The following is a 24,448-nucleotide window of genomic DNA, read 5'->3' as shown; positions in this document are numbered from 1 at the left end:
CCCCCAGCAAATGTAGGCCATTTTTTGTTTTAAGCTCACACCTGTGCTATCTGTTCACTGGAGCCAACCACCCACTCCAGCTGTGCAGCTGCCTAAGGAGGGCACCTCAGGCATCTCCCTGGTACTATGGGCTGGGATCAGGCGAGATGGGCAGACACTTACAGACAGGGCCTCCTTTCAGATGCAGAGCTGGAAAACCAGGCATACGAAGTAGTGGAGGTAGATTTGGACCCAAGCATCTGACTTCTTATCCCATTGTTCTTAACCAGGGGTGGCAAAATATGGCCTACGACCCAAATCTGGGCAGCTGCCTGCCTGTAAACAAAGTTTTTTGGAACACTGCCATGTTTACTGGTTTGCATATCGTCCATGGCTGCTTTGTGTTACTCCAGCAGAGTTGAGGAGTTGTGAAAGAGACCTGTGGCCCATAAGCCTAAAATGTTTACCATATGGTCCTTTGGAGAAAAAGTTTGCTGAGCTCTGCTTAACCACTGGGTTTCATTCGAGAGTCCAATGGTAAACACTTTAGGCATAAAAAGAACACAAACAATGTCAGGGTCCTTGCCTCCAGAATCTTTCAGTTGGAAAAGCAACGTGTAACTACATACATAAAAAGTTAATTAATAATACAAGAGTTGAATGATGATGTGAGTCAGCAATCAACGGCAGCCCAGGGCACTAATCTTACGAACTGGTGTATATCAAGAGTTCATGTGCTACACACCAAGCCCAACACTTTTCATGCATTAAAGACTTTGTTCCTCACTAAACCCCTCTGAGGTAGGTATCATTACCCACATGAAGAGCCCCAGATCCAGAAAGCCTTTATTTGCCCCAAGGACACACAACTGGAAAGTACCGAAAGTAGACTTTGAACCCAGTAAGTGTAACTCCAGAACCCACGCTCTTCACCATTGACTGAGAGGGGCAGACGGTGAAAGCCTGAGGAGTTCAGTGAAGGGAGGGATTATTGCAGGCTGGGTGGGCTGCAAAGGCTTCAAAGCAGAGATGGGGTCTGAGCAACGCCAAGAAGGACAGAGGAGAGTCTGAGAAACCATCCTCCCCATGTGAGGGAAGACCACGCCACACATTAGTCATGACCAGCTAGCCCTGGGGAAGGGACTTGGCCAGAGGACATGCCTTTCCTAGGATTAACCACTCGTGGACCCATTCAGAACATCCAGTAAGTGTTTACCAGCAGCCCTCGATCAATTGCATCCAACCCCGTTACCACACGTCAGAGGGTGGGCCCTGAGCAACTGCAAACGGTGCTGGCAGGAGGTACGGGCTGCAGGTGGCTTGGTGGTTGTCCCTGTGCCCCAGGGAGAGAGCCTGAGGCAGGTCTGTCTTAAAGCCTATGGGGAGACATGTGGTCAGGAGCACCCTAATCGCCCAGAGAGAGATTCAGAGCTGGTCTCAGCATCCCACACCATAGCCCCCTCCTCTGATGGCACCTCTTCCTGCAGTTGTATTCATGGTGGAGCACAGCACAGTGAGGACCCTGGGAATGGCAGGCATCAAACCTAGGCGGCACCACTTACTAATGACAGTCCTGAGACTAGCCTCTTAGAGCTTTGGTTTTCTCACCCATAAAATGGAGCACTGATGCCGAGTACCTCAAGGGGTTGTCGTTAAGACTGAGCGGGCTGTGTGATGGGACCCTATGTGGAAACACTGGGTGCGTGCAGGCACGCGATAAACATTGCTAGAGATGGAAGGTAAAGGTAAATGGAAAGTTGGCAACAAGGGAAAGAATCTGAAATAAATGAAGACTGTTCTGCTTCAGGATGTGGTCCCTTTCTCCTAAATCAGCTGAGCAAGGACTCCTTGCTGACGACGTGAACCTCACAGAGTGGCCTTCTCAACTGCCCACACCCACAGCCCAGAGCTCCCTGAGGTGCTGGTTGCTAGCAAGAAGAGAAAAGGAATCCTAGAAATTACTTTCTTTGCCATGAATATCCTTTTTTTTTTTTTTTTTTTTTTTGCGGTACGCGGGCCTCTCACTGTTGTGGCCTCTCCCGTTGCGGAGCACAGGCTCCGGACGCGCAGCCTCAGCGGCCATGGCTCACGGGCCCAGCCGTTCCACGGCATGTGGGATCTTCCCGGACCAGGGCACGAACCCGTGTCCCCTGCATTGGCAGGCGGACTCTCAACCACTGCGCCACCAGGGAAGCCCTGAATATCCTTTTAATACATTTTCTTGTCCCTTTTCTGCCTCCTAGTTCCCTCTCCCTCCCTCCCTCTCTCTCTCTCTCTCTCTCACACACACACACACACACACACACACATACACACACACAATCTTCTTGCAACAGCAGAGAAAATCAAGGTCATCCCTAGTCCTGGTCTACATACCTGTGTTTGTAAACAAGCATGTCTCACTAGAGTCAAAATTTATTCTTAACTAAAACACACTCACAAGGCCCTTCCTTGCAGTCAGGGCCCTCATCCGGTTTCTCAAATGCTCATGGACTGCAGAAAGCTACAGAGAAATGGCCAATTCCTGGTGACTCTTGCCAAGAAGAACATGTTTGAAGCATTTCTTGACTCAGAACTGAACTGGAACCACCCTGCCTCACAGCCGGGGCCCCCGGCAGCTGTGACCTGGAAACACAAATTCGTCTGTTCTTACTTCACCAGCCAAGGAGACCAGACAGAAGGCAGGAGGTGCCAGCCACAGCTGCCACCCTAGCCCTTCCTCCTGTCAGGGTCCCTCTGCCATCCAGACCACTGCTATGTGGAGTCGAGGTGGAGCTTGGCAAAGGAGGGTCTGGAGCAGGTAGGAGAACTGTCTCAAAATCCAGAACAAGCCCTGCGTCTTGAATTACCATTCAGATTCATTTCGAGATTGCAGAATGTGCTGGCAATGTTTTTCTAAAGGGCAACCCCGGTGCTCCTGAGATGGGAAGCACCCTCCCCTCTGACATGTTTATTCCATCTTCCGGAGGGAGGGAGGGGACCAAGTTGGCTCAGCAACCCCACAGTCTGCATCTACACCAGTCACTTCAGCGGGAGCCTGACAGTCAACCAGGCTGGAAACGAACACCTATGCCTTGAGCTAGAAGTGTCCTTCCCCTAGAGATACCTAATGGCAAAGACCCCGGTGCATTTAACATGTCTCTTTCCCTTCCTCATGGAGCCACATCATGGAGAATGACAATCAGTGTTCAAAACAAATAAATCGAGCCATCATAGAAACAACTCTTCCAGATAGTCTTAGGAGAGGTTGAGAAGTATCTTCTTGTATTTAGGTAAGAAATTAAAATGATGACTCAAATCATAATTACAGCAAGGGACTTGTTACATGGTGCTTGGGAAGTTTCACAATCTCTCTGTACCCCTAAGGTACCGTTTTCAAAAGGGTGTCTTAGTTTGGGTTCTTCCAGAAGCAGACCCTGAGACAAAGATTGGAATACAGGTACTTTATTTGGGAGATGTTCCCAGGAAGCATTGGTAGGTGTTATGGATTGAACTGTGCCCTGCAAAAGGTGGTTGAAGTCCTAACCCTCCTCCCCCTACCCAGTACCTGTGAATGTGATCTTATTTGGAAATAACGTGTTGGCAGATGCTCAAGTTAAGATGAGGTCACTGGAGTGGGCTCTAATCCAATAGGACTGTGTCCTTATAAAAAGGGGATGTTTGGACACAAAGACAGACTGGGCCATGTGGAGATGGAGACAGAGATCAGGGTGATGCATCTACAAGCCAAGGAGTGCCAAAAATTGCCAGGAAACAGCCAGAAGCTAGGGGAGGGGCATGGAACAGATTCTCTCTCTCAGAAGGAACCAACCCCGCTAACACACTGATTTGGGACTTCTACCCTTCAGAACTGTGAGAGGATCAATATCTGCTTTTTAAGCCAACCAGTTTGTGGTACTTGGTTACAGCGGCCCTAGGAAATGGATATTGTAAATACGTGCGGGAGTCTGGCAGGAACAGGAAGGAACTCAATAAAGGAAGCCTTATTGGCTAGTTACCCCTGTTAACAACAGGGCTTCATCATGCTGGCAAATTCGAGGAAACAGCATGGAACAGGGAGTGCAGAGTTACCACACGTGACAGCAAAGCCTCTTGGGTCAGAATTCAGTCACTGGCTGAGGGCTGCTCCAGCAGGGCATTAATTCTCCTGCACTGGCAGCCTGTAAGTGCACAGGGTAGAGCAGACTCCAGGGCCAGAGCTAGGCCTCGGGCCAAGAGGTGCAGATGGCGACAGCTGGAAGGCAGGCCAGGTGCTGAGGGGGAGGCCAACGCGGTATGAACAGGCACCACCCACTACAAAGGACGTGCTAAACTTTCCTCTGCTGTTGGGAGTTTCTGTTGCAGAATTTAATACATAGGTTATGTAAGAAGAGTAAAGTATCATTGGCCCCTCTTTTCATTGGAACAATCCTGCCCATCAGTGCCCCCAAATGTCCCCCCAATCATTTGCCTGTCCTGATTGCCATGGAGGTGTGAGAAGGGCACCAGAGCTGCTCAAAAGGGACGGAGCTTCTAAGCCCTTACCTGGGCATTTGCACTCATGCTGCTTTCATGCCTTTGATATATACTTCCCTTTCCTGGGGTGTCTTCCTCTCCTCTGCTTTGCATTAAGTCCTACCCATTCAAATCCTTTGACCCCAAAGTGCATCCCTTTACTCCTCCAGCCTAGCTTTCTGATGGCCCTAACATTTTGAACCACTCAACATAGTCCTCCATTGAGCTTTTCTCCATCTGTATTCCGTAAGCCATTTAATAGGGGTTCCCTGAAAAACTAAATGCCAAATGGGGTCAAATCAATTAGCACAGCTCTGCATGCTGTATCCCCCTCTCTTCCTCCTGGGGATGTGTAAGGCACATCTGCAGAGAGACGGTTCTGACAAGTCCTGCAGTGAAACGACAACAAACAAAACCTTCCTTAGGTTCGCTCAGACTAGCGTTTCCAATACTTCCGTCCCCTCTTTCTGTGGTACAGCATTCCTACCTTGCAGAACACAGTTCGGGAAACAATCCCTTTGTTACAAACTTCAGTGAACAAGGCCTTTAGGAGTCAACTCCTTTAGATGAGGAAGGTTGGCTCATGTGAGCAGCTGGTCCCAGGGAGGCAAGTCAGTACGGGCCTGGAGTGGGGGTGGGCTACGTGTCTCAGTCCCAAGGGCCATGAGTGGAAGGTGCCCCCAGGCTCTCATCCCAGAACCATTCTGAGGGTGGGGAATGAATTTCCGGGGATGGGCAGGGGACTTCTAAGAGCCCTAGCTGGTGTTTCCTGATTTCCTGAGGGAAGACATCCTGTTCCTAACACCAGATCTGCCCTTTTCCAACTTTTTGTGGCAAACAAACCTCAACTCCTCCCTCTAAGTTTATGACAAATGTAGGCTCTTATCCCACACCCAGAGGCAATATGGTTCACAGTGGGGGCCAGGTTGACTGGGGCCAAAGTCCAGCTCTGCTAGCTTTGTACCCCTGGGTCTCAGCTCCCCACCTGCATATGAGGACACCAATAAAAGTCCCACAGGATTACCTGACCTAATGCATGTAAACAGCACAGACAACAAGCTCCTCTCAACAAGTGTTAACTGTTACTGCAGCTCATATCATTTTACCAGACTATTCGGATACATCTACCAGCCCTCGAAACTGTGAGTTCTCCAAGCACAGCAACTGGGATTTATCACGGTGCAGCACCAACGTGTAATAGTGCTTCTTCAGAAAATACATTTAGGATGAATTAAGGCACGGCTATGCTCTGCATTTTATTTCTACCTCTGATAATATTTCTGACAAGGAAATGTATCATTAAAACATACCCTATTCACTCACAGAAAGATTACCTGATTTTTCTCTCACTGGTTTTAGTCTTCTCTCTCCAGCTAGATTAACCTAACAGATGCCCTGTCATGACTAGAGGTGAGTTTGGCTGCCAGGGCATTGGATCAGTGGGTCACTGTCTTTGTGGTCACCATGTCCCCGGGGCAGTCACAGCAGAGATGTTTAAGATGCCATTGATTTATCTGCACAAAGAGGTAATTTATCTGTCTCTCTTAGTCATGAGTGGGGTGCCAGGCAGAGAGGTGAGACACCCAGGTAGAGCCGCATCACACAAAGCTCTTAAAAGGAAATTCTTCCAAGTCCAAGGGGTCAATCCTGCTCACCCCAGGGAGGTCGCCCATTGGTGAACAACTGACAGGAAAATCTGGGCACATCCCTCCTTAAGAAAACCAAATGTGATGGGCTTCCCTGGTGGCGCAGTGGTTGAGAGTCCGCCTGCCAATGCAGGGGACACGGGTTCGTGCCCCGGTCTGGGAGGATCCCACATGCCGCGGAGCGGCTGGGCCCGTGAGCCATGGCCTCTGGGCCTGCACGCCCGGAGCCTGTGCTCCGCAACGGGAGAGGCCACAACAGTGAGAGGCCCGCGTACCGCAAAAAAAAAAAAAAAAAAAAAAAAAAGAAAACCAAATGTGTCTGTCTATGCTACGATAATCCAATAAGTGAAAATTCACACTCATGAAAATAGCTAAATTAGAAAATGAACCCTTGCATTACTAAATGATTCGATAACACTCTCCTAAGTATATTTTAAGTGTTGTTATAATATTCTCTTCCACAAAACTTTCCAAGGGCCTCATCTAGCAGGGGAAGGTCCCCTTGTATGTGGCTGATATTTTCTTTTTTAAAAAGCAGTTTTGTTGAGGTATAATTTACATACATAAGGCATTTTCTGAACCTATATGTACTAATAATATATGGAATTTGGGTAAGTTGTTCATTCATTAAACTTTTATACCAATAAAAAGCACTCTGGCTCTGTGTGTGTGTGTGTGTGTGTGTGTGTTTAGCTATTTAGCTTTCTTTTTGCCTGTCCACTGTCTGCCTTGCTCCTGACAGGATTCTGGGAGGAATGCTGACTTTACTTTCTCCCAGAGGCTGCAGGAGAGTAGGTCCTGTGAACCAAGGCCCTCAGACAGCCTGTTGTCTTGTAGGTGGGCAGGTCAGGGCCTGTGGCATTAATGGGCAAAAAACTTAAAAACAATGGGAACTTGATCAAATGAGGCTCCCCAGCAGTATCAACTGTCCCTATCCGGGGTTTCCTCACGGTAGGGATGACCCAGTGCTTTTTTCCACCTCCTGAAATAGTTGAAGGCTGTCCCCCTGCTCATGGAAGTGGCCAGTCTGCCACCGTCAGGGCCTCATGGCTAGGATGAACTAACATGGTCCAGCCAACCGCAGCCCTCTTGCAGTTGCCATTCCAATGTGAGGCCTCGTTACACACACCTGAGACCCAAGTGCCCAGCTCAGGAAACACCATTCCTTTACAACAGGGCAGCCTGGTGGCCCAGAGGAACGATAGCTGGAGCGAGAATCAAAAATCCTGGGTTCAAGAGCTGACTCTGCTACATGACATTTGGCTGATTTATTGATCTCTTGGACCACCATTTCTTCCCTGGTAAAATCCAGGAGTAAAACTTGAAGGTATCTATCCTTTCCAGCTCATATATTCCATGATTCTGTCATACCAGAGCAAGGTCACAGAACATCTTTTTTGTTTTGTTTTGTTTTTTTGTTTTTTTGTTATGCGGGCCTCTCACTGTTGTGGCCTCTCCCCTTGCGGAGCACAGGCTCCGGTCGCACAGGCCCAGTGGCCATGGCTCACGGGCCCAGCCGCTCCGCGGCATGTGGGATCTTCCCGGACCGGGGCACGAACTCGTGTCCCCTGCATCGGCAGGCGGACTCTCAACCACTGCGCCACCAGGGAAGCCCACAGAACATCTTTGGGTCACAGAACATCTTTCCTGAGACGCTCCGTCTACTGTTCTTATCACTGAAAGTACAACTCACTGACAGCATCCCCCATGCCCACCTCTGCTAATCACAATATTACCACAGGCCCCTTCTGATTATGAAGTAGTTACACTACATGAGAGGAGCATTCCTGATTATTTTGCAAAATTCAAGTTAATTTCTCACAGGAATAAATGCAAAATCAGAGTCACATTATTGTAAATAGTGCACATAAATTGAGACCTTATTAAGTTTTTGTATTGCATTATTTTGAATTTATATAATTCAAAATCCCATTACATGTGATTTGTATATTCCCTTGGAAGGGATTTTTTAAAAACCTTCAGAGAAAAGGAATGAAGGTGATGGGAGAGAAAGATAATGTCATAGGGTCAAACTCTGAGAAAGACCATGGGTTTGAAGGAACTCTACGTGGAAAGCATCCAGGACAATAGAGAGGACTCCCTAGAGAGGACCCAGGGGCACAATACCTGCTTCCTTGGGTGATCATTCTGCACTGAATCTGAGATGATTAGCCAATTTTGAGGTTAGATTTCTTTCTTTTTTAAGTTGAAATTACTCCAGGCTTGAATGCTGCTGCAAAATATTCAACCCCCAATTTTAAAATCCCGTAGCAGCCAAATCCTCTGTTTATCCCTTGGCACAGAGGAGCCATTTTGTGCTCTTCAAAATGGCTGACAGGAATTTTCTGAGGAAGCTATGGTCTGAAACCAACCAGCAATTAGATCAGCTTTGAGTCTGAGGCTTTATGTTTAGAGCCATAGCTAGAAACAAACAGATGTGTTTTTTCCAAACTAAAGAAATCAAGAAATTGTCATGAAAATAAAAAACTGCTCTCCAAACCTTCCCTTTCACATCCTCCCCACTGGCCATTTTGGATTGCAAGAGTTTGTGATTATAACTTTATTCACAATCCGTTTTTGGTTTCCAAGTACCTCCCTCTTCAAGATGAAATTGCAAAGCTTTGAAAATTAGAGGCACCCTTCCCCTCACCCCAGAGAGCTATCCCTGATGAGATACTCTGTTGAAATGGAAGGAATGTGCTTTATAGCGGCCTCCCTTGTGGAATTATGGATGGAGACATTTAACAATACAGCATTTGCAATGGGCAGGTGAGAGCTGGCCAAGTTTTTAAAGGGGATTTCACAGGCCAGGTCAGCAGGGAGATGGATGGGTGAGCTGCGGTGGATACAATTATTTGACTTTCTGAGCTGTTCTTTTGAAGCCTCTACACTTAATAGAAAGAAAAATAATAAGCCTCTTTGCCAACCTTTTGTAGCTCAATCTTTATTGTTCCCACCGAAATCCAAAGAAAACAGACAAGATTCATTTTGTCCAGAAAGCATTTGTGTATTTTATATAGGTCTGGGTTTTAAAGCATTGATAGTGAAGTGGGAGAAAAGACAAAGATTTCTCTCTAATCTGAAGAAATCAAAGAAGGCAATTTCTGAAGCTCTCTAGCCTGGCTCAAAATAGTCTTGGTTGGTATCTCCTGATATATGCCTCCTTTGCTACTAAACTCAGCATGGAAATTAGCACAGGCTCACAAAACGATGAAAATTAGACCAGACCATAAAGAAGCAAGCCTGTAGGGAAATTAAGACTTTTTCGTAAAACCTGAGAACATGACCTACAGAACTAGGGATGCTTTCTTTTACCTGTGGGCTCTCAATCACTCAACATCCAGCTCCAAGACACTGGCCTCAGTCAATGGACTGGTTGGGCCAACCATCTACAGAATTGTTTGTTTTCCTTGGGGCACAAGAGAAGTGCTTGGTAAATATTCACTCATTGATAAGTCAAGTGGTTTACCAGATGACTTGTTTTATTTTGTTTTTGTTTAAGTTAAAAATTCCTTAATTTTTCTTCCTGGTACCACTATCACAATTTACAAGACAATACACCTGATGTAAGGAAATGAAAAAGACAAATCTACAAGACATGAAAGACCTCAGGAATGTACATCTAATTGACATGACATTGCAGTAATCAATAGCTACACTTTTTGCAAACTGTGGCTATGACAGTCCTGAACAAGAAGTTTTCCTGTTTAAGCTGCAATAACTTTTCTGACTACGGATCCTTGTTCCTTCTGTAGCACATTTTTACAGTTCCGCTAATGCACTTGGGACGACTGCCTCACAGCAACCTGCAGCTTTCCTGACGACTCCACACCCTTTCCTGCTAAGAACTTCAACCCTCTTCTGCTGAGTTTTTAGAGCCTTCTGATTCCATATCCACCCCTCCACTACCAGATCCATAACCACCGACACAGGGACTGCTCAAGCTTCTTTCACCAAAACTGCCCCCCTTCATGGGCCCATAATTTGATTACTGTTGTTCACTATAATTTCCAAAATCATTAGAGTATCCTCCACTACCATAGTTACCACCGCCAAAATGTCCTCCTTCATTATAATCATCATATCCTCTGCCACCGCTAGCATGTCTACCACCTTGGTTTGCATATCCTGGTCCACCACCACATTAGCCTCCTCTAAGGCTATAATAAGGACCATCACAATAGTTGCCACTGTCACCTCCAGATCCATGATATCCACCGTCATCCTGCTGCCACCACCTACCTCCACAACCACAGGCTCCTCTTCAACCAACGTGTCCTCCATGACCCATAAAGTTGCCACCTCCACCTCCACCTCTTTGCAATCCCACAGACCGCATTTCTTGCTTAGAAAAGGTCTTTTTCACTTCACAGTTATGCCCATTGAGAGTATGGTGTTTCTGAACAACAGTTTTATCAACTGTATCATGATCACCAAAAATCACAAAAGCATATTTTCTCTTTTTTTCCACTCTGCCTTTCTTCCATAACATCTATGATTTCAATCTTGCTATACTTTTCAAAGTAGTCTTTCGAATTAAATTCTTCTGTATCTTCTTTAATGCCACCAAGAACAATTTTCTTCAGTTAGATGGACTCTACAGAAGCCTCTCTAGAAAGAGCTCTCTTTGGCTTCACCACACACACATCAGCCTTGTGTGGTCCAGCACACATTGCCGCATCCACCTTGTGCGACTACAAGAGTAAGTCACAAAACCAAAGGCCCAAACTAATAAAAAAAAAAAAAAAACCAAAGGCCCTGGGATGTTTGGTTTGGGGGTCTCTCATCACCACACAGTCTGTGAGTGTGCCCCACTTCTCAAAATGTTCAGCACTCAGACCACCAATGAACAGTTTTCTCAGTTGCTCTGGTTCCTTTGGATCATGGCCATGGTGCAAAGATATGTATAATTCTAAGTACTTTAGCAAGAACGGCAGATCAAGAAGTATTTTAAAGCAGAAAACTTTTTTTTTTTAATTCATATTTTCAACTGGGTGTTGCGAAGAAAAGACAGGACACAGAATTAAATTCCCATCGCCTTAGAAAGGTCTGTAAGGCCTAAACATGTGCCATTTGCACCATTTTCTGCCAGGCACCTCCTCCCTTTTCCTTCCAGTTCCACGCTCTCTTTCCCAACGGAGGAGCAAGGCGGCCCTTGTGGGCAAATGTGACATTCAGATGGTTCGAATAACCAGATATTAAAAATAACTATCAGTCTGGCGATACCAACTCTTGACAGCCAGAATAGGTCACCACAAGCCACCTTATTGAATTGCTTATCTATTCTGAGGGCAGGAAGAAAGAAAAGCATCAAATGTATTTTGACTCTTTGAGTCAAAACTCAGAGGATGGCCACTGTGGGAGGAACTGGTGAGAATTTGGGGAGCTGGTGACATTTTCTGCTGACGGGTACGTGTTCCTGAAACTCTGTGTGCTGGGCCTCCACTCTGAGAAGCGCTCACCATAGGGAACTATTTGTGTTGGGTTTTTAACCTTGAGTTATGAAAACAACAATTTTCCACCTTCCTTTGTCACCTCAACGCTGGTAACAATGTCAACAGTGGGTCTGGGAGATCCCCAGGTATCTGGACTTCGTTATAAGGGGAAGACAGGGTTTCCACAGGTCAGGGTGGGAGTAGGGTAGGCATTCTAAGTAGAGGGAACTGGGAGGAAGGTGGAAAGGAAGAAAGACAGCAGGCTTACTTGGGAGATGGCAGAGTTCTGAGGGCAGTTGGGAGACCTGAGACGTCTCTGCATCTGTGAAGAAGCTGCTCCCACCTCTCCATGATCCTAGAGATTCTAGTTTGGACAGAAGTTTTCTTGACTCCCTTCTGCACAGAATGCCTGGAATGGGCTCAGTGAAATCTCAGCCCTGCCATTCTCCTGCCTAGCTCGCCAGTTCTAAGCTCAAGCAATGTTTGCCCTTCCTTCTACAGAGCTGTCCTGCTGCCACCAACCTCCTCTTAAATGCACACATTATACACAGAAAGCCACTCACTGGTGCACACAGAAAGACTTACCTGCAGACGCAAGACACGTCCATCTGCATACAGACAGGCGCACACACAATGCACCCACAAGCTGGGACACACTGGAACACGTGCACAAACACACAGCCTCACAAACACCTTCACATGCACACTGGGGCACAGGCATCTGTACCCCCAGCAGAGCACACAGGTAAACACACACCAGCACATGTGCGTGCCGCACCCGCGCCAAGCTATAACCCGCAGGACGGGGCCTGGGCACAGGCTGGTCCCACGCTGCAGCCCCCGTTCAGCGGCCTTCTCCCGGGAGCACGCTGCTCTGGCCAGTCTGCCTCCCACAGCTGCAGATCGAAAGCCCCCCGCCTCACCCCCAGGCTGTCTCTTCTACTCTGCCTGTAATATCTCCTCCCTCCAAGTCTCCACTGCCACTCCCAGCCTGCATGAGGAAAAGGCAGTCCTAACTCAGGGCCGACATTCACATGATGGCTTCGAGCCAGTGCAACATCTCATGCTGGGGACCTGGTAAAATGAAGGAACACGCAGCTGACTTTCTAGTATCTACAGCGACAGAGAGAAGTGGTGATTTGTTTAATCCTAAATAGTGGTGTTGGTTTGTGTTCTGAGCCGTCTTCCCCAACTCCAGGGTTCGGCAAAGGCAACGCACCGATAACCCAGCAGCCCTGCAAATAGCTGGAGAACCTCTCAGAGACTTCTCCTTTCCCAGCCCTCCTCCCAGTCAGCTTGGGGAGTGGCCCCACTAAGAACCACCTATATTCACAATCTGGCAATTTAATGCTTCTGCTCTGAGCATCAGATTTCTTATCTTGGTTTGCTTTGCTCCAGTCAACAGCAAAAGGGTTTGCACTCCCTGAGCTCAGCCCAGGCAGATGCAAGTGGACTCAAGGCTAAAATCTGACATAAGAAACTAAGAACTGAGGGCTTTCCTGGTGGTGCAGTGGTTAAGAGTCCACCTGCCAATGCAGGGGACACGGGTTCGAGCCCTGGTCCAGGAAGATCCCACAGGCTGCAGAGCAACTAAGCCCGTGTGCCACAACTACTGAGCCTGAGCTCTACAGCCCACGAGCCACAACTACTGAAGCCCGCACGCCTAGAGCCCGTGCTCCGCAACAAGAGAACACAACGAAGAGTAGCCGCTGCTCGCCACAACTAGAGAAAGCCCGTGTGCAGCCACGAAGACCCAACACAGCCAAAAATAAATAAATCAAATGTATGAAAAACAAAAAAGAAATTAAGAATTGATTATAGATATTTGTCATTTAAAGGTAATGCTCCCACTCCTTGAGGATTTATATAAAAAAACAAATCTCAACCCAGCATCTGTGTGTAATAGTGTGCTATTCTTTTAGAAAACCTCACCCCACAAAACCTTACACACTGTATGAAGATACATTCTTACCAAACAGATTGGTTAACGGCTACTATTTAGGATCAAGTCTTCTCAAATATGATTTAATTTACACTTTGATTTACACATTTGAGTTCCACCTATGCATAACGTGGTCGGCGGGGGCGACGACAGGGGGGCGGTACCTGCACGCACAGAAAGGGGCCGGTCCCTCTCAAGAAAAGCTCCAATATAGGTATATTTATTAAGAGCAAAACAGAAAATATGGATTTTACCAATTGGGGAGAACATGATTTCAGAACTGTAATAATAGGCCAGAGAAAAATGCAATTCTATATTAACAACCAAATACTTCATACTCGGCAGAAAAACGTATATTTAAATGAGAATATTCAGCATCAAAACAATTATTTCTCCAGAAATGGAGAGGAAAATCATAATACGTGTTTACTAAGGGGGAATATCTTCAAAAATCTGCTTCAGAATTCAGTGATCTGATGTATAATACTGCAAATTGACAGCAGGCCTGGTAGACAGGCTGCGTAGAACATTCGAGAACACATACCTTGAACAAGGGATCAGAGAAACCATGTTCGGAGCCTGGTTCTACTCTGAGGCGAGTCACCAAACCTCTGAACCTCATTTTCTTTGTTTATAAAAAGAGAATCTTAAAATCAATACTTTTTCTGCTACTTGCCATTGGATGGTTATGAATGAAGGTGCTGGAAAGCATTTTGTAAATATAAAGGGACGACTGTACTAACAGAACAGTGGTCTGGACCAGCGAGGATCCTGCCTGTCCTTGTTTGAATGCTTTCTATTTATTTTTTTCCCCTTGAGCCTGCAAATTAGTTGCTGAGTAGCACAAATCATAACAGGCAACCAAAGCGGACGGTGGAAGCTCCTAAGATTTCCACCACTGCAGTTTAGCTGCTTCAGACCTCAATTTGCTTTCTCTTCAAGTCAGTGCTCACCAACAAAGTCCCTGTGTGGCCATAAATCTGCATCTGACACACAAGCATAAGGGACAAGGCAGAAAATGTTGGAATCTGTCCTTGGATTTTTCACAACAGAGGCTCCCACTGGAGAGTTAAAAATATTGTGATAAGGGGGAAGTCCAGATTTTTTTTTTTAAGTTTTAAGTTTATTGTTTATTTGGAGCTTCAGGGAAGAATGAAGTTTAGGTTCCTAATTCTACAAGCCAATACCAGTGGGGTGGGAGGCTAGGTAACTTAAACGTTCTTGAAAACTTGGTAATTACAAGACCATACGCAATTCATTTCACAGATGCAAAAACTAAAGAGATTCCTGCCCAAGTTTACTGCAATTTAGTGACAAGGGAAGACAAAGAAAGCATGTTAGTACCAGGGTTTCCACTTTCTTCCACTGGGAAAATGATATCCTTTATTTTGTAGGTTGGGAAACTGAGGCACACGTGATAATGACTACTGCTTTTCGAGCACCTCTTGTGTGTAGGCACTTCCGAGCAGTATCTCCACTCCACGGTGCTCTGCGTGAGGTAGACATGGTTACCGCCATCTCACAGAGGAAGAACGGGGCTCCGAAGGTAGGCAACTGGCCACAGATCAGGACTTGGATCCAGATCTTTCTGGTTCCACGGTCTCCTCTCTCCCTCTACCCTATCGCCTGCTCCAGAAAAGACAAGAAACACTTGCAGATGGTCAGAGAGTTAGGGAAAAAACTCTCTTTCCTTGACAGAAAAACTGTTTAGACTTCAACAGAAGTCTAAAGTATCCTGTGAAATGTTCCTTTACTTTAACCTATTCCTTTAATTGTCAGCCCTGGAGAAATTAGCCCAAGGAAGTAATTCAAAAGAAAATTTAAAAGCTACAGATGTAAAGATTTTCTTGCAGCATTAGCTATAATAACAAAAATTAGGGACAGCCCAAATGTCCAACAATAATGAAATAGTAAAGAAAATACGATGCATAAACTATGGACGTTTACATAGCGATTAAAAACAATCATGAAGGCTAAGTATCAAAAAAGATGCTCAGAATAAAATATTAAGGAAAAAAGCACTTGAAATTGTTTTTGTAATAACAACTATATAAAGATATTTAAACACTTATAAAAATACTGGAATGGAATATTTTTTAAATTTATAACTTCCTCTGATTTTATGATATTTTTGGTAAAATACCTCAAATTAAGAGAGAGAAAAAAAAAGATAGCTAGTTGGGATATTTACTTAGTAACTTAGGCCAATTTGGACTATAATGATTAGATATCCTGCTTTTCTTTTTTTTCTTTCTATATTTTGAAGCAGGTGGGCAATTGAATGCAATTTATGCTATAATCCACAAGCTCTTATTTTTCTCCTTGGTGCCTTTCATTAGTTTATTAATTCATTAGTTAATCTCCAACTGTGGTAGCCTTATTTTCTGCTTTTCCCTAGTGTTAAAGCCAAGTCAGAAAAATGAGCATCTTTCTTTGTCTAATCTTCAAGATATAGTGTTAGCTGAATCATATGAAATTATCATTTTTGTAGGTCCCAAATAAATGAATATAGGAAATTTCATACAGTCCAACCAGACATTTTTAACAATGGTAGGATTTTGTCTGAAACTGTCCTTGTAGATCATTCTGAATCCATCTGTTTACTCAAACTGCCCTGTCCCCTCCACCAGCTTAGTTTCTGTGTTTTTTTAAAGTACTTTGTTTAATGCTAAGTTCTCTAGAAGAAAGGTCGAAATAATGCCACTCCAATATACATCCCCCCTCCATAAACCATTAAAGTGAATTTAATCGCATGGAAAGGTCTAGATTTCCTTCATTCACCCACCTTTCAATTCACTCAACAAATATTTAGTGCGCGTGATCTCTGCTCCAGGCACTATGCTAAGTGCTGGGACACATCCCTGAGCAAGACTGAAGCATCTTTTCCCTCAGAAAACATTGACTGTGTTTGAGACTGGAAGGAATGGCTATGTATGTGCAGTGACTAAACTGACTGTTTTGTTTCAATTAACAGATCAAATGACTAGTTTGATTATTTTTAACCAAATGGACTTTATGTTTGCTCAAATTGATCAAATCTACCGTCACTTTAATGTTAATAAGAACTAGCCCTGGCCCAAGCAGAGAAGAAATTTATTTTGAACTCTCGTTGCTATTTATTTAATCAGTTAGCTGACCCATAGGTAAATAAGGCTCAGGAGAAAAAGGATTACAGAGTGTGTGTTTGGACAACTCTAAAGCAAGACAGTTCCCTAACGGTGCCTGAATCCTTCAACATAAAACAAGACACAGTGCCCAGGGATTCTTGAAAGTAAAAGTGTATATCCAGTAAAAAATTAAATCTAATTTTTTAAAGACAAAGGCAAAAATAAAAAGAATTTAAAAATAAATTCAGCAGTGGTCATTCACCTAAACAAGAGTGTCCCAGCACCGTTTCTGGGGGATGTTTTGCCGCAGCAGATGTGTAAAGAGGCCAGCAAATCTGAGAACCGCCAAGGTAGAAAATGAAGGAGATCATCTGGATGAGCAGAGCCAGATGACCAGAGGTCAAAATAAACCATTGGTGAAAACGCCATCGATGAAAAACTTTTCCTGGCATCACACAAAAGCTTCCCTCAAGCCCAGCTCCAAGCAGTTTAAGCAAAGGTCTGGTTTCGAGGAGTGTTCATTTAAATACCCTGGTCACTGTGCATCCACACCAACCATTTGGCTGCAAATTCTGGATGGCCACCTTGACCAGTGATGACCAGGGGGGACTGTGTTCTAATTTGCTCCCCCTAACTACTTATATGTATTGTCAGTCATGTTTTCACTTTGGGGGAATATCCCTTACAGAATAAGTGTCTCAGAAAACTAGAAATGGTAGCTGTAATGCTCATCCTATGACCCAGCAAAGTTTTGATGCTTGTTCACAATTGGGCCCACCACTGGAAGGATCACCGTTATGTTCCTGAGCTGTTACAGGTATGCTCAGAAACCAAAAGGAGGATGAGCTGCATTTCAACAGATGGAGGAAATGCCCAGTGCTGCTTTACAACACAATCAAGAGCAAATTAAGAATCCTAACCATGGGTTTCCATTTTCTGTCCCTGGATAATGAGAACAAGAAAACAGGCCAGGATGTAATAATAGTAAGAATTAATACAACGTTCACGTATTGACTGTTTAGTACATATCAGGCACTTAACATTTACTTCTCATTTTCACAGCTCTGCAGTGAAGGTTATTCTTACTTTAGAGGTGAGAAAACTGAGGCCCAGAGAGGTTAAGTAACTTGCCTAAGGTTGCACAGCTGGGAAATTGGCAGCACTGTGACTGGCCTGACTCTTCCCACCACACCTAGGAGCATGCGTTTCCTGAGACTTTGTGTCAAAGCTGCATTTCCTTACAAAGGAAGGACCAAGGTCCCACTGACCACTGTGAGGCAGGGAGTTAGAGGCACTGAGGAGTTGGGGGCTCTGCAGGCAGAAGTCTGCCTGTGCCGTTAGCCACGCCATCTTAATCTCTTCCAGCCTCGGCTGACTGTCTTGGCAGACTCACCCAGGGAGACCTCCTCAGGTAGATGGACTGGGTTGTTATTTGCCGTGATCTTAATGATCTGGGCATTTGCAAGAAAATGCAAATGGAAAAGTCTTAGTAAAAAGAAGATGCTTTAAAAGGGTTCGGGGATGAGTAACTTAACTGAGCAAGAAAAGCGGGAAGACCTCAACTCGAATTCCGTCACTCAGCAGCCTTTCTTCCAAAGGAAATCATAGAGAGAGTGTGTCTTCTCAGCCAACACGGGTGCCATTTGTGGCCCTCGGTGCTAAAGGCCTCTCTAAGCCTCCCCAGCCTTCCCTCAACAGGGCTAGGACACTCTGGAAAACCTTTGTCCAGGAGCCTTATCTAAAAATAGCTGAAATTTCAATCTCCACACCAGCAAAGCAAGTAGCATTGAAAGACGAATCTAAGGCTTTTCTTTCTGTACACACCTTGTGGAAATGGGGCATGGCCCCCATCTTGTCTTCTGGGTGGGGTTTTGTTTACCACTCCTGGCAGCCACCAGCACCCAAGCAGCTTTTATTTTCTCTTCTAATTCCATTGTCCCAGCCTTGGCCCCAAGACCCAACACAAATAGACCCCTGAGGAAACTTCACATGGTAGAATTATCTACCAAGTGCCGTCCCCCAAACCTGAAGCCCAAGGTCTGAATCTACCACTGTCAGCAGTTCCCTCTGAAGTCATTGAATTCACAGGCCGTTTTGGCATCTTGGGTCCTCTTGTGCCCTGCACATGAGGATGGGCTGCTCTGGGCTTGCCCTGGTCTTCTTACCTATGGCACTGCGGGACTCATACCCAAGAAGGCTTTTTTGAGAAGAGAGCTGTGATCTTACAGAAAACCCCGCGATTTCTTAGTCCTTGAAACCCCCGAGGTGCTAGGCGGCAGCTGTACCATGTTCCCTGGCAGGAACAAAAGTGTCAGTGGCCTTTCCTGCCCTCCCACCCTTGTCACCAAACTCCCTCCCACACCGAGGTGAGCTGTAAAGTGGAGGAAGGACATTGGTTTGTGACCACTCTCCTGGTTTCTTTAGATTCAAATACAGCTTGTCCCATATTTTGTAAAAAAAATGCCAGGACGCCAATGCCCAGAGGCAGTCCATTTTGTCTTCTTTTCACTTCTTATTATCTGAGCTAGAAAACACGGTAAGGGTAAAAGGATTCTAGAAAAGCCAGACTCTAAGGACTGGAATGAAGAGAGGAGTAGGTTCTCTTGTTGGTTGGTTGTTCCTCATGGTGGCTACTTAACAAGTCACATCCTCTCATCTGTCCCCTACATTATGTCAGCATCTCTGGCTTTATGGCCTCAGACAGAGAGCTGTCTGAAGCAAGAGGCGGTGGGTTAGTCACTGAGCCTGGATGGGTGTGTCATCAGGCAGCCCTTGGCTGTGGGGTACAGAGGCAGCCAAGTCAGAGCTAAGCCTAGACACAGACCCTGAAGAAGGCCACTTCCCTCCTTCATTAACCCAGTCAAAGTCTCTGGCCCATCAAGGTGTTCCAGGTCAGCCAGGGCCACAGCGATGACCCTCTCTAACCAACAACAAATGCAATGTTCTTTGTTGGCGCAGGAAGAAGGAAAGGGGCGGAGTGACGGAGCCAGCAAGGGTGTGAAAGAAGAATACATAAAGACTAGAAAAGTGCCTCAGGATGAAACATGGCCTGGCTGACATTTTCTGGTCCCTCCTGGCTTCTGTTAAATACTCCCTCTCCTCTTGTCCACACGGGGCCTGCCTCAGTTTCTCCTCATCCTTTCCCCACCACAGACTTTTCTCTCTCCTTTTATCACTGGAAAAATCCATACTTTGCACAGGTGTGTTTTCAAGCATCTGGCTCTGAGCTGATGCCCAGCTTGGCCTTAATGAGGCAGATGCCTGCATCAAGCCAGACCCTCCCCACTCAGCTGCTCATTGACTTGGGGAGGGCAGGATTTAAAGGAGGCACTGGCGCCTCACCAGCCCTCTGCTATCTCCCTCCACCCCCGACACGCATGTACAAAGGGTTCCGAAAACTTCCTTGCCATCGATACATCCGATACATCCGGCCTTACCTGTAACTGGGAAGTGTGTCTGCAGGGTGGCCACCGTAACAAGCACCATCCACTTCATCTTGTCCTTCCCCAGGATGGTGCCTGGGGTCAGAGGCCGAGGCAGCCGTGACTGGAAGAAGAAGAGAAAAGCAGTCTCTTCAGTTGCAGCCTCCTCAGGAAGTGGAGGACTATGGGGACTTTGAGAAGGCACCTGCCAGCAGGGCCAGGAAATTCACACTCCTCCTTTCGGTTCACAGGCAGGAAGCTCTGGAGGTTTGAGGGTTTAGGGTGGGGGGGGGGTGCGGTGTATGTGTACACACGTAGGCGAGTGTGTGTCTGTCTGAATTTTTGCTTTTTTTCTCACTTAACCATTGTTTTATTTTCCTTTTTTCCTAATTTTTGTCTAATTTTTATCTAACTCCTATCTTGATTGGTGAAGTCAATCCCTAGGCAACTACAAGTTCCCAGTGCATGTAAGAACATTCGCCGCTTTCCTAGATTCGTGTATTTTATGGCAGTTGGTAAGATGACAGAGCCCTGGATTGAGTCAGGCGAAATGTAGAGACAGAATACTTGGGCCATAGTGCTATCTCTGCTATGTACCTGCTGTGCAGCCTTGAGTAAGTCACTCAGCATCTCTAGACCTCAGCGTCCTTACCTATAAAGCAAAGTGTTGGAGTAGATCTGAGGTTGCAGATCTGAACTGGGCCTGAATTTGGACCATAGAAAATAGTAGAGCTCACATAATACTTCAAACACTTTTGTTAGTTGTCAGCATCTAAACATTAGACTAATTTACAATAAGAAAAGATTAATACCAAGAAATAAACTTCATAGAAAGTGTGAGATCTATGTGAAACAAACTTTAAAGTGTTACTGAAGAATACAGAAAGGACTTGGGTAAATGGAAAGGTGTATTCTGGTCTTTGAGAAAAATCTCCCTTTTAAGAAGACCATGACTCTCTCTAAACTTTAAAAAAAAATTTATTTATTTATTTATTTATTTGGCTGTGTTGGGTCTTAGTTGTGGCATGCGGGATATTTGTTGCAGCATGCGGGAACTTTCGTTGTGGCACGTGGGCTCAGTAGTTGTGGCACGAGGGCTTAGTTGCCCATGGCATATGGTATCTTAGTTTCCTGACCAGGGATTGAACTCATGTCCCCTGCATCAGAAGGTGGATTCTTAACCACTGGGCCACCACGAAAGTCCCTCTCTCTAAATTAATCAACCCATCCCTCTACAAATGCCAACAAAAGTTTTAGAATAAGATAATTTGGGTCCAAAGTTTATATGAAAAAATTAATGTACAAAAATAGCCAGGACAACAAAAAAGCACAGGCAATCAAAGAAAAAATAGGTAAATTGGACTTCCTCAAAACTTAAAACTTTTGTGCATAAAGGACACTATCAAGAAAGTGAAAAGACAATCCATAGAAAAAATATTTCCATATCATATATTGATAAGGGTATACTATTCAAAATATATAAATAACTCTTACAACTAAACTAGGGAAAAAAAAGGAAAAATCTGCCAAAGATCTGAATAGATATTTCTCCAAAGAGATATACAAATGGCCAATAAGCACATGAAAACTTGTGCAATATCTTTGGTCATTACGGAAATGCAAATCAAAACTACAGTGAACTATTACTTCACACACACTAGGACAGCTAAAATTTAAAAACACAAGGTGTTGGTAAGGATGTGAAGAAATTGGAACTCTTGTACATTGCTGGCGGGAATGTGGAATGGCGAGGCCCCTGTGGAAAATGTGTGTGGCATTTCCTCAAAAAGGAGAAGTTACAACAGACACCGCAGAAATACAAAGCATCCTAAGAGACTAATACAAGAAACTCTATGCCAATAAATTGGACAACCTGGAAGAAATGGACAAATTCTTAGAAAGGTATAACCTTCCAAGACTGAACCAGGAAGAAATAGAAAGTATGAACAGACCAATCACAAGTAATGAAATTGAAACTGTGATTAAGAATCGTCCAACAAACAAAAGTCCAGGACCAGATGGCTTCACAGATGAATTCTATCAAACATTTAGAGAAGAGCTAACACCCACCCTTCTCAAACTCTTCCAAAAAATTGCAGAGGAAAAAACACTCCCAAACTCATTCTATGAGGCCACCATCACCCTGATACCAAAACCAGACAAAGATACTACAAAAAAAGAAAATTACAGACCAATATCACTGATGAATATAGATGCAAAAATCCTCAACAGAATACTAGCAAACAGAATCCAACAACACATTAAAAGGAGCATACACCATGATCAAGTGGGATTTATCCCAGGGATGCAAGGATTCTCCAATATACACAAAGCAATCAATGTGATACACCATATTAACAAACTGAAGAATAAAAACCTTATGATCATCTCAATAGATGCAGAAAAAGCTTTTGACAAAATTCAACACCCATTTATGATAAAAACTCTCCAGAAAGTGGGCATAGAGGGAACCTACCTCAACATAATAAAGGCCATATATGACAAACCCACAGCAAACATCATTCTCAATGGTGAAAAACTGAAAGCATTTCCTCTAAGGCCAGGAACAAGACAAGGATGTCCACTCTTGCCACTATTATTCAACATAGTTTTGGAAGTCCTAGCCACGGCAATCAGAGAAGAAACAGAAATAAAAGGAATACAAATTGGAAAAGAAGAAGTAAAACTGTCATTGTTTGCACATGACATGATACTATACATAGAGAATCCTAAAGATGCCACCAGAAAACTACTAGAGCTAATCAATGAATTTGGTAACGTTGCAGGATACAAAATTAATGCACAGAAATCTCTTGCATTCCTATACACTAATGATGAAAAATCTGAAAAGGAAATTAAGGAAATACTCCCATTTACCACTGCAACAAAAAGAATAAAATAACTAGGAATAAACCTACCTAGGGAGACAAAAGACCTGTATGCAGAAAACCATAGACACTGTTGAAAGAAATTAAAGATGATACCAGCAGATGGAGAGATATACCATGTTCTTGGATTGGAAGAATGAATACTGTGAAAATGACTATACTACCCAAAGCAATCTACAGATTCAATGCAATCCCTATCAAATTACCAATGGTAATTTTTACGGAACTCGAACAAATCATCTTAAAATTTGTATGGAGCCACAAAGCAGTCTTGAGGGAATAAAACAGAGCTGGAGGAATCAGACTCCCTGACTTCAGACTATACTACAAAGCTACAGTAATCAAGACAATATGGTACTGGCACAAAAACAGAAATATAGATCAATGGAACAAGATAGAAAGCCCAGAAATAAACCAATGCACCTATGGTCAACTAATCTATGACAAAGGAGGCAAAGACATACAATGGAGAAAAAACAGTCTTTTCAGTAAATGGTGCTGGGATAACTGGACAGCTACATGTAAAAGAATGAAATTAGAACACTCCCTAACACCATACACAGAAATAAACTCAAAATGGATTCGAGACCTAAATGTAAGACTGGACACTATAAAACTCTTAGAGGAAAACATAGGAAGAACACTCTTTGACATAAATCACAGCAAGATCTTTTTTGATCCACCTCCTAGAGTAATGGAAGTAAAAACAAAAATAAACAAATGGGACCTAATGAAACTTCAAAGCTTTTGCAAAGCAAAGGAAAACCACGAACAAGACGAAAAGACAACCCTCAGATGGGAAAAAATATTTGCAAATGAATCAATGGACAAAGGATTAATCTCCAAAATATATAAACAGCACATGCAACTCAGTATTAAAAAAATGAACAACCCAATCCAAAAATGGGCAGAAGGCCTAAGTAGACATTTCTCCAAAGAGGACATACAGATGGCCAAGAAGCACATGAAAAGCTGCTCAACATCACTAGTTATTAGAGAAATGCAAATCAAAACTACAATGAGGTATCACCTCACACCAGTTAGGATGGGCATCATCAGAAAATCTACAAACAACAAATGCTAGAGAGGGTGTGGAGAAAAAGGAACCCTCTTGCACTGTTGGTGGGAATGTAAATTGACACAGCCACTATGGAGAACAGTATGGAGGTTCCTTAAAAAGCTAAAAATAGAATTACCATACATATGACCCAGCAATCCTACTACTAGGCATATACTCAGAGAAAAACCATAATTCAAAAAGACACATGCACCCCAATGTTCATTGCAGCACTATTTACAGTAGCCAGGTCATGTAAGCAACCTAAATGCCCATTGACAGAGGAATGGATAAAGAAGATGTGGTACATATATACAATGGAATATTACTCAGCCATAAAAAGGAACGAAATTGGGTCATTTGTAGAGACGTGGATGAATCTAGAGACTGTCATACAGAGTGAAGTAAGTCAGAAAGAGAAAAACAAATATTGCATTAACGCATATATGTAGAACCTAGAAAAATGGTAGAGATGAAC

At 44.4% G+C, this 24,448-nt stretch overlaps 1 protein-coding gene across 1 annotated transcript in view; it reads right to left on the bottom strand.

The window, feature by feature from the left end:
- Positions 1–20,098, bottom strand: part of CD247 (CD247 molecule) — a gene marked incomplete at its 5' end in the record, with an annotated part of 76,561 nt that extends 56,463 nt beyond the window's left edge. Inside the window, one exon of the mRNA XM_079726372.1 lies at positions 20,041–20,098. Coding sequence (XP_079582498.1) covers positions 20,041–20,098 — 58 coding nt within the window. The remainder of the gene's footprint in view (positions 1–20,040) is intronic.
- Positions 20,099–24,448: the final 4,350 nt, after the last annotated feature.

This window comes from Hyperoodon ampullatus, assembly GCF_949752795.1.
Source record: "Hyperoodon ampullatus genome assembly, chromosome: 2".
NCBI lineage: Eukaryota > Metazoa > Chordata > Mammalia > Artiodactyla > Ziphiidae > Hyperoodon > Hyperoodon ampullatus.
This window is presented reverse-complemented; position numbering and strand designations above follow the sequence as displayed.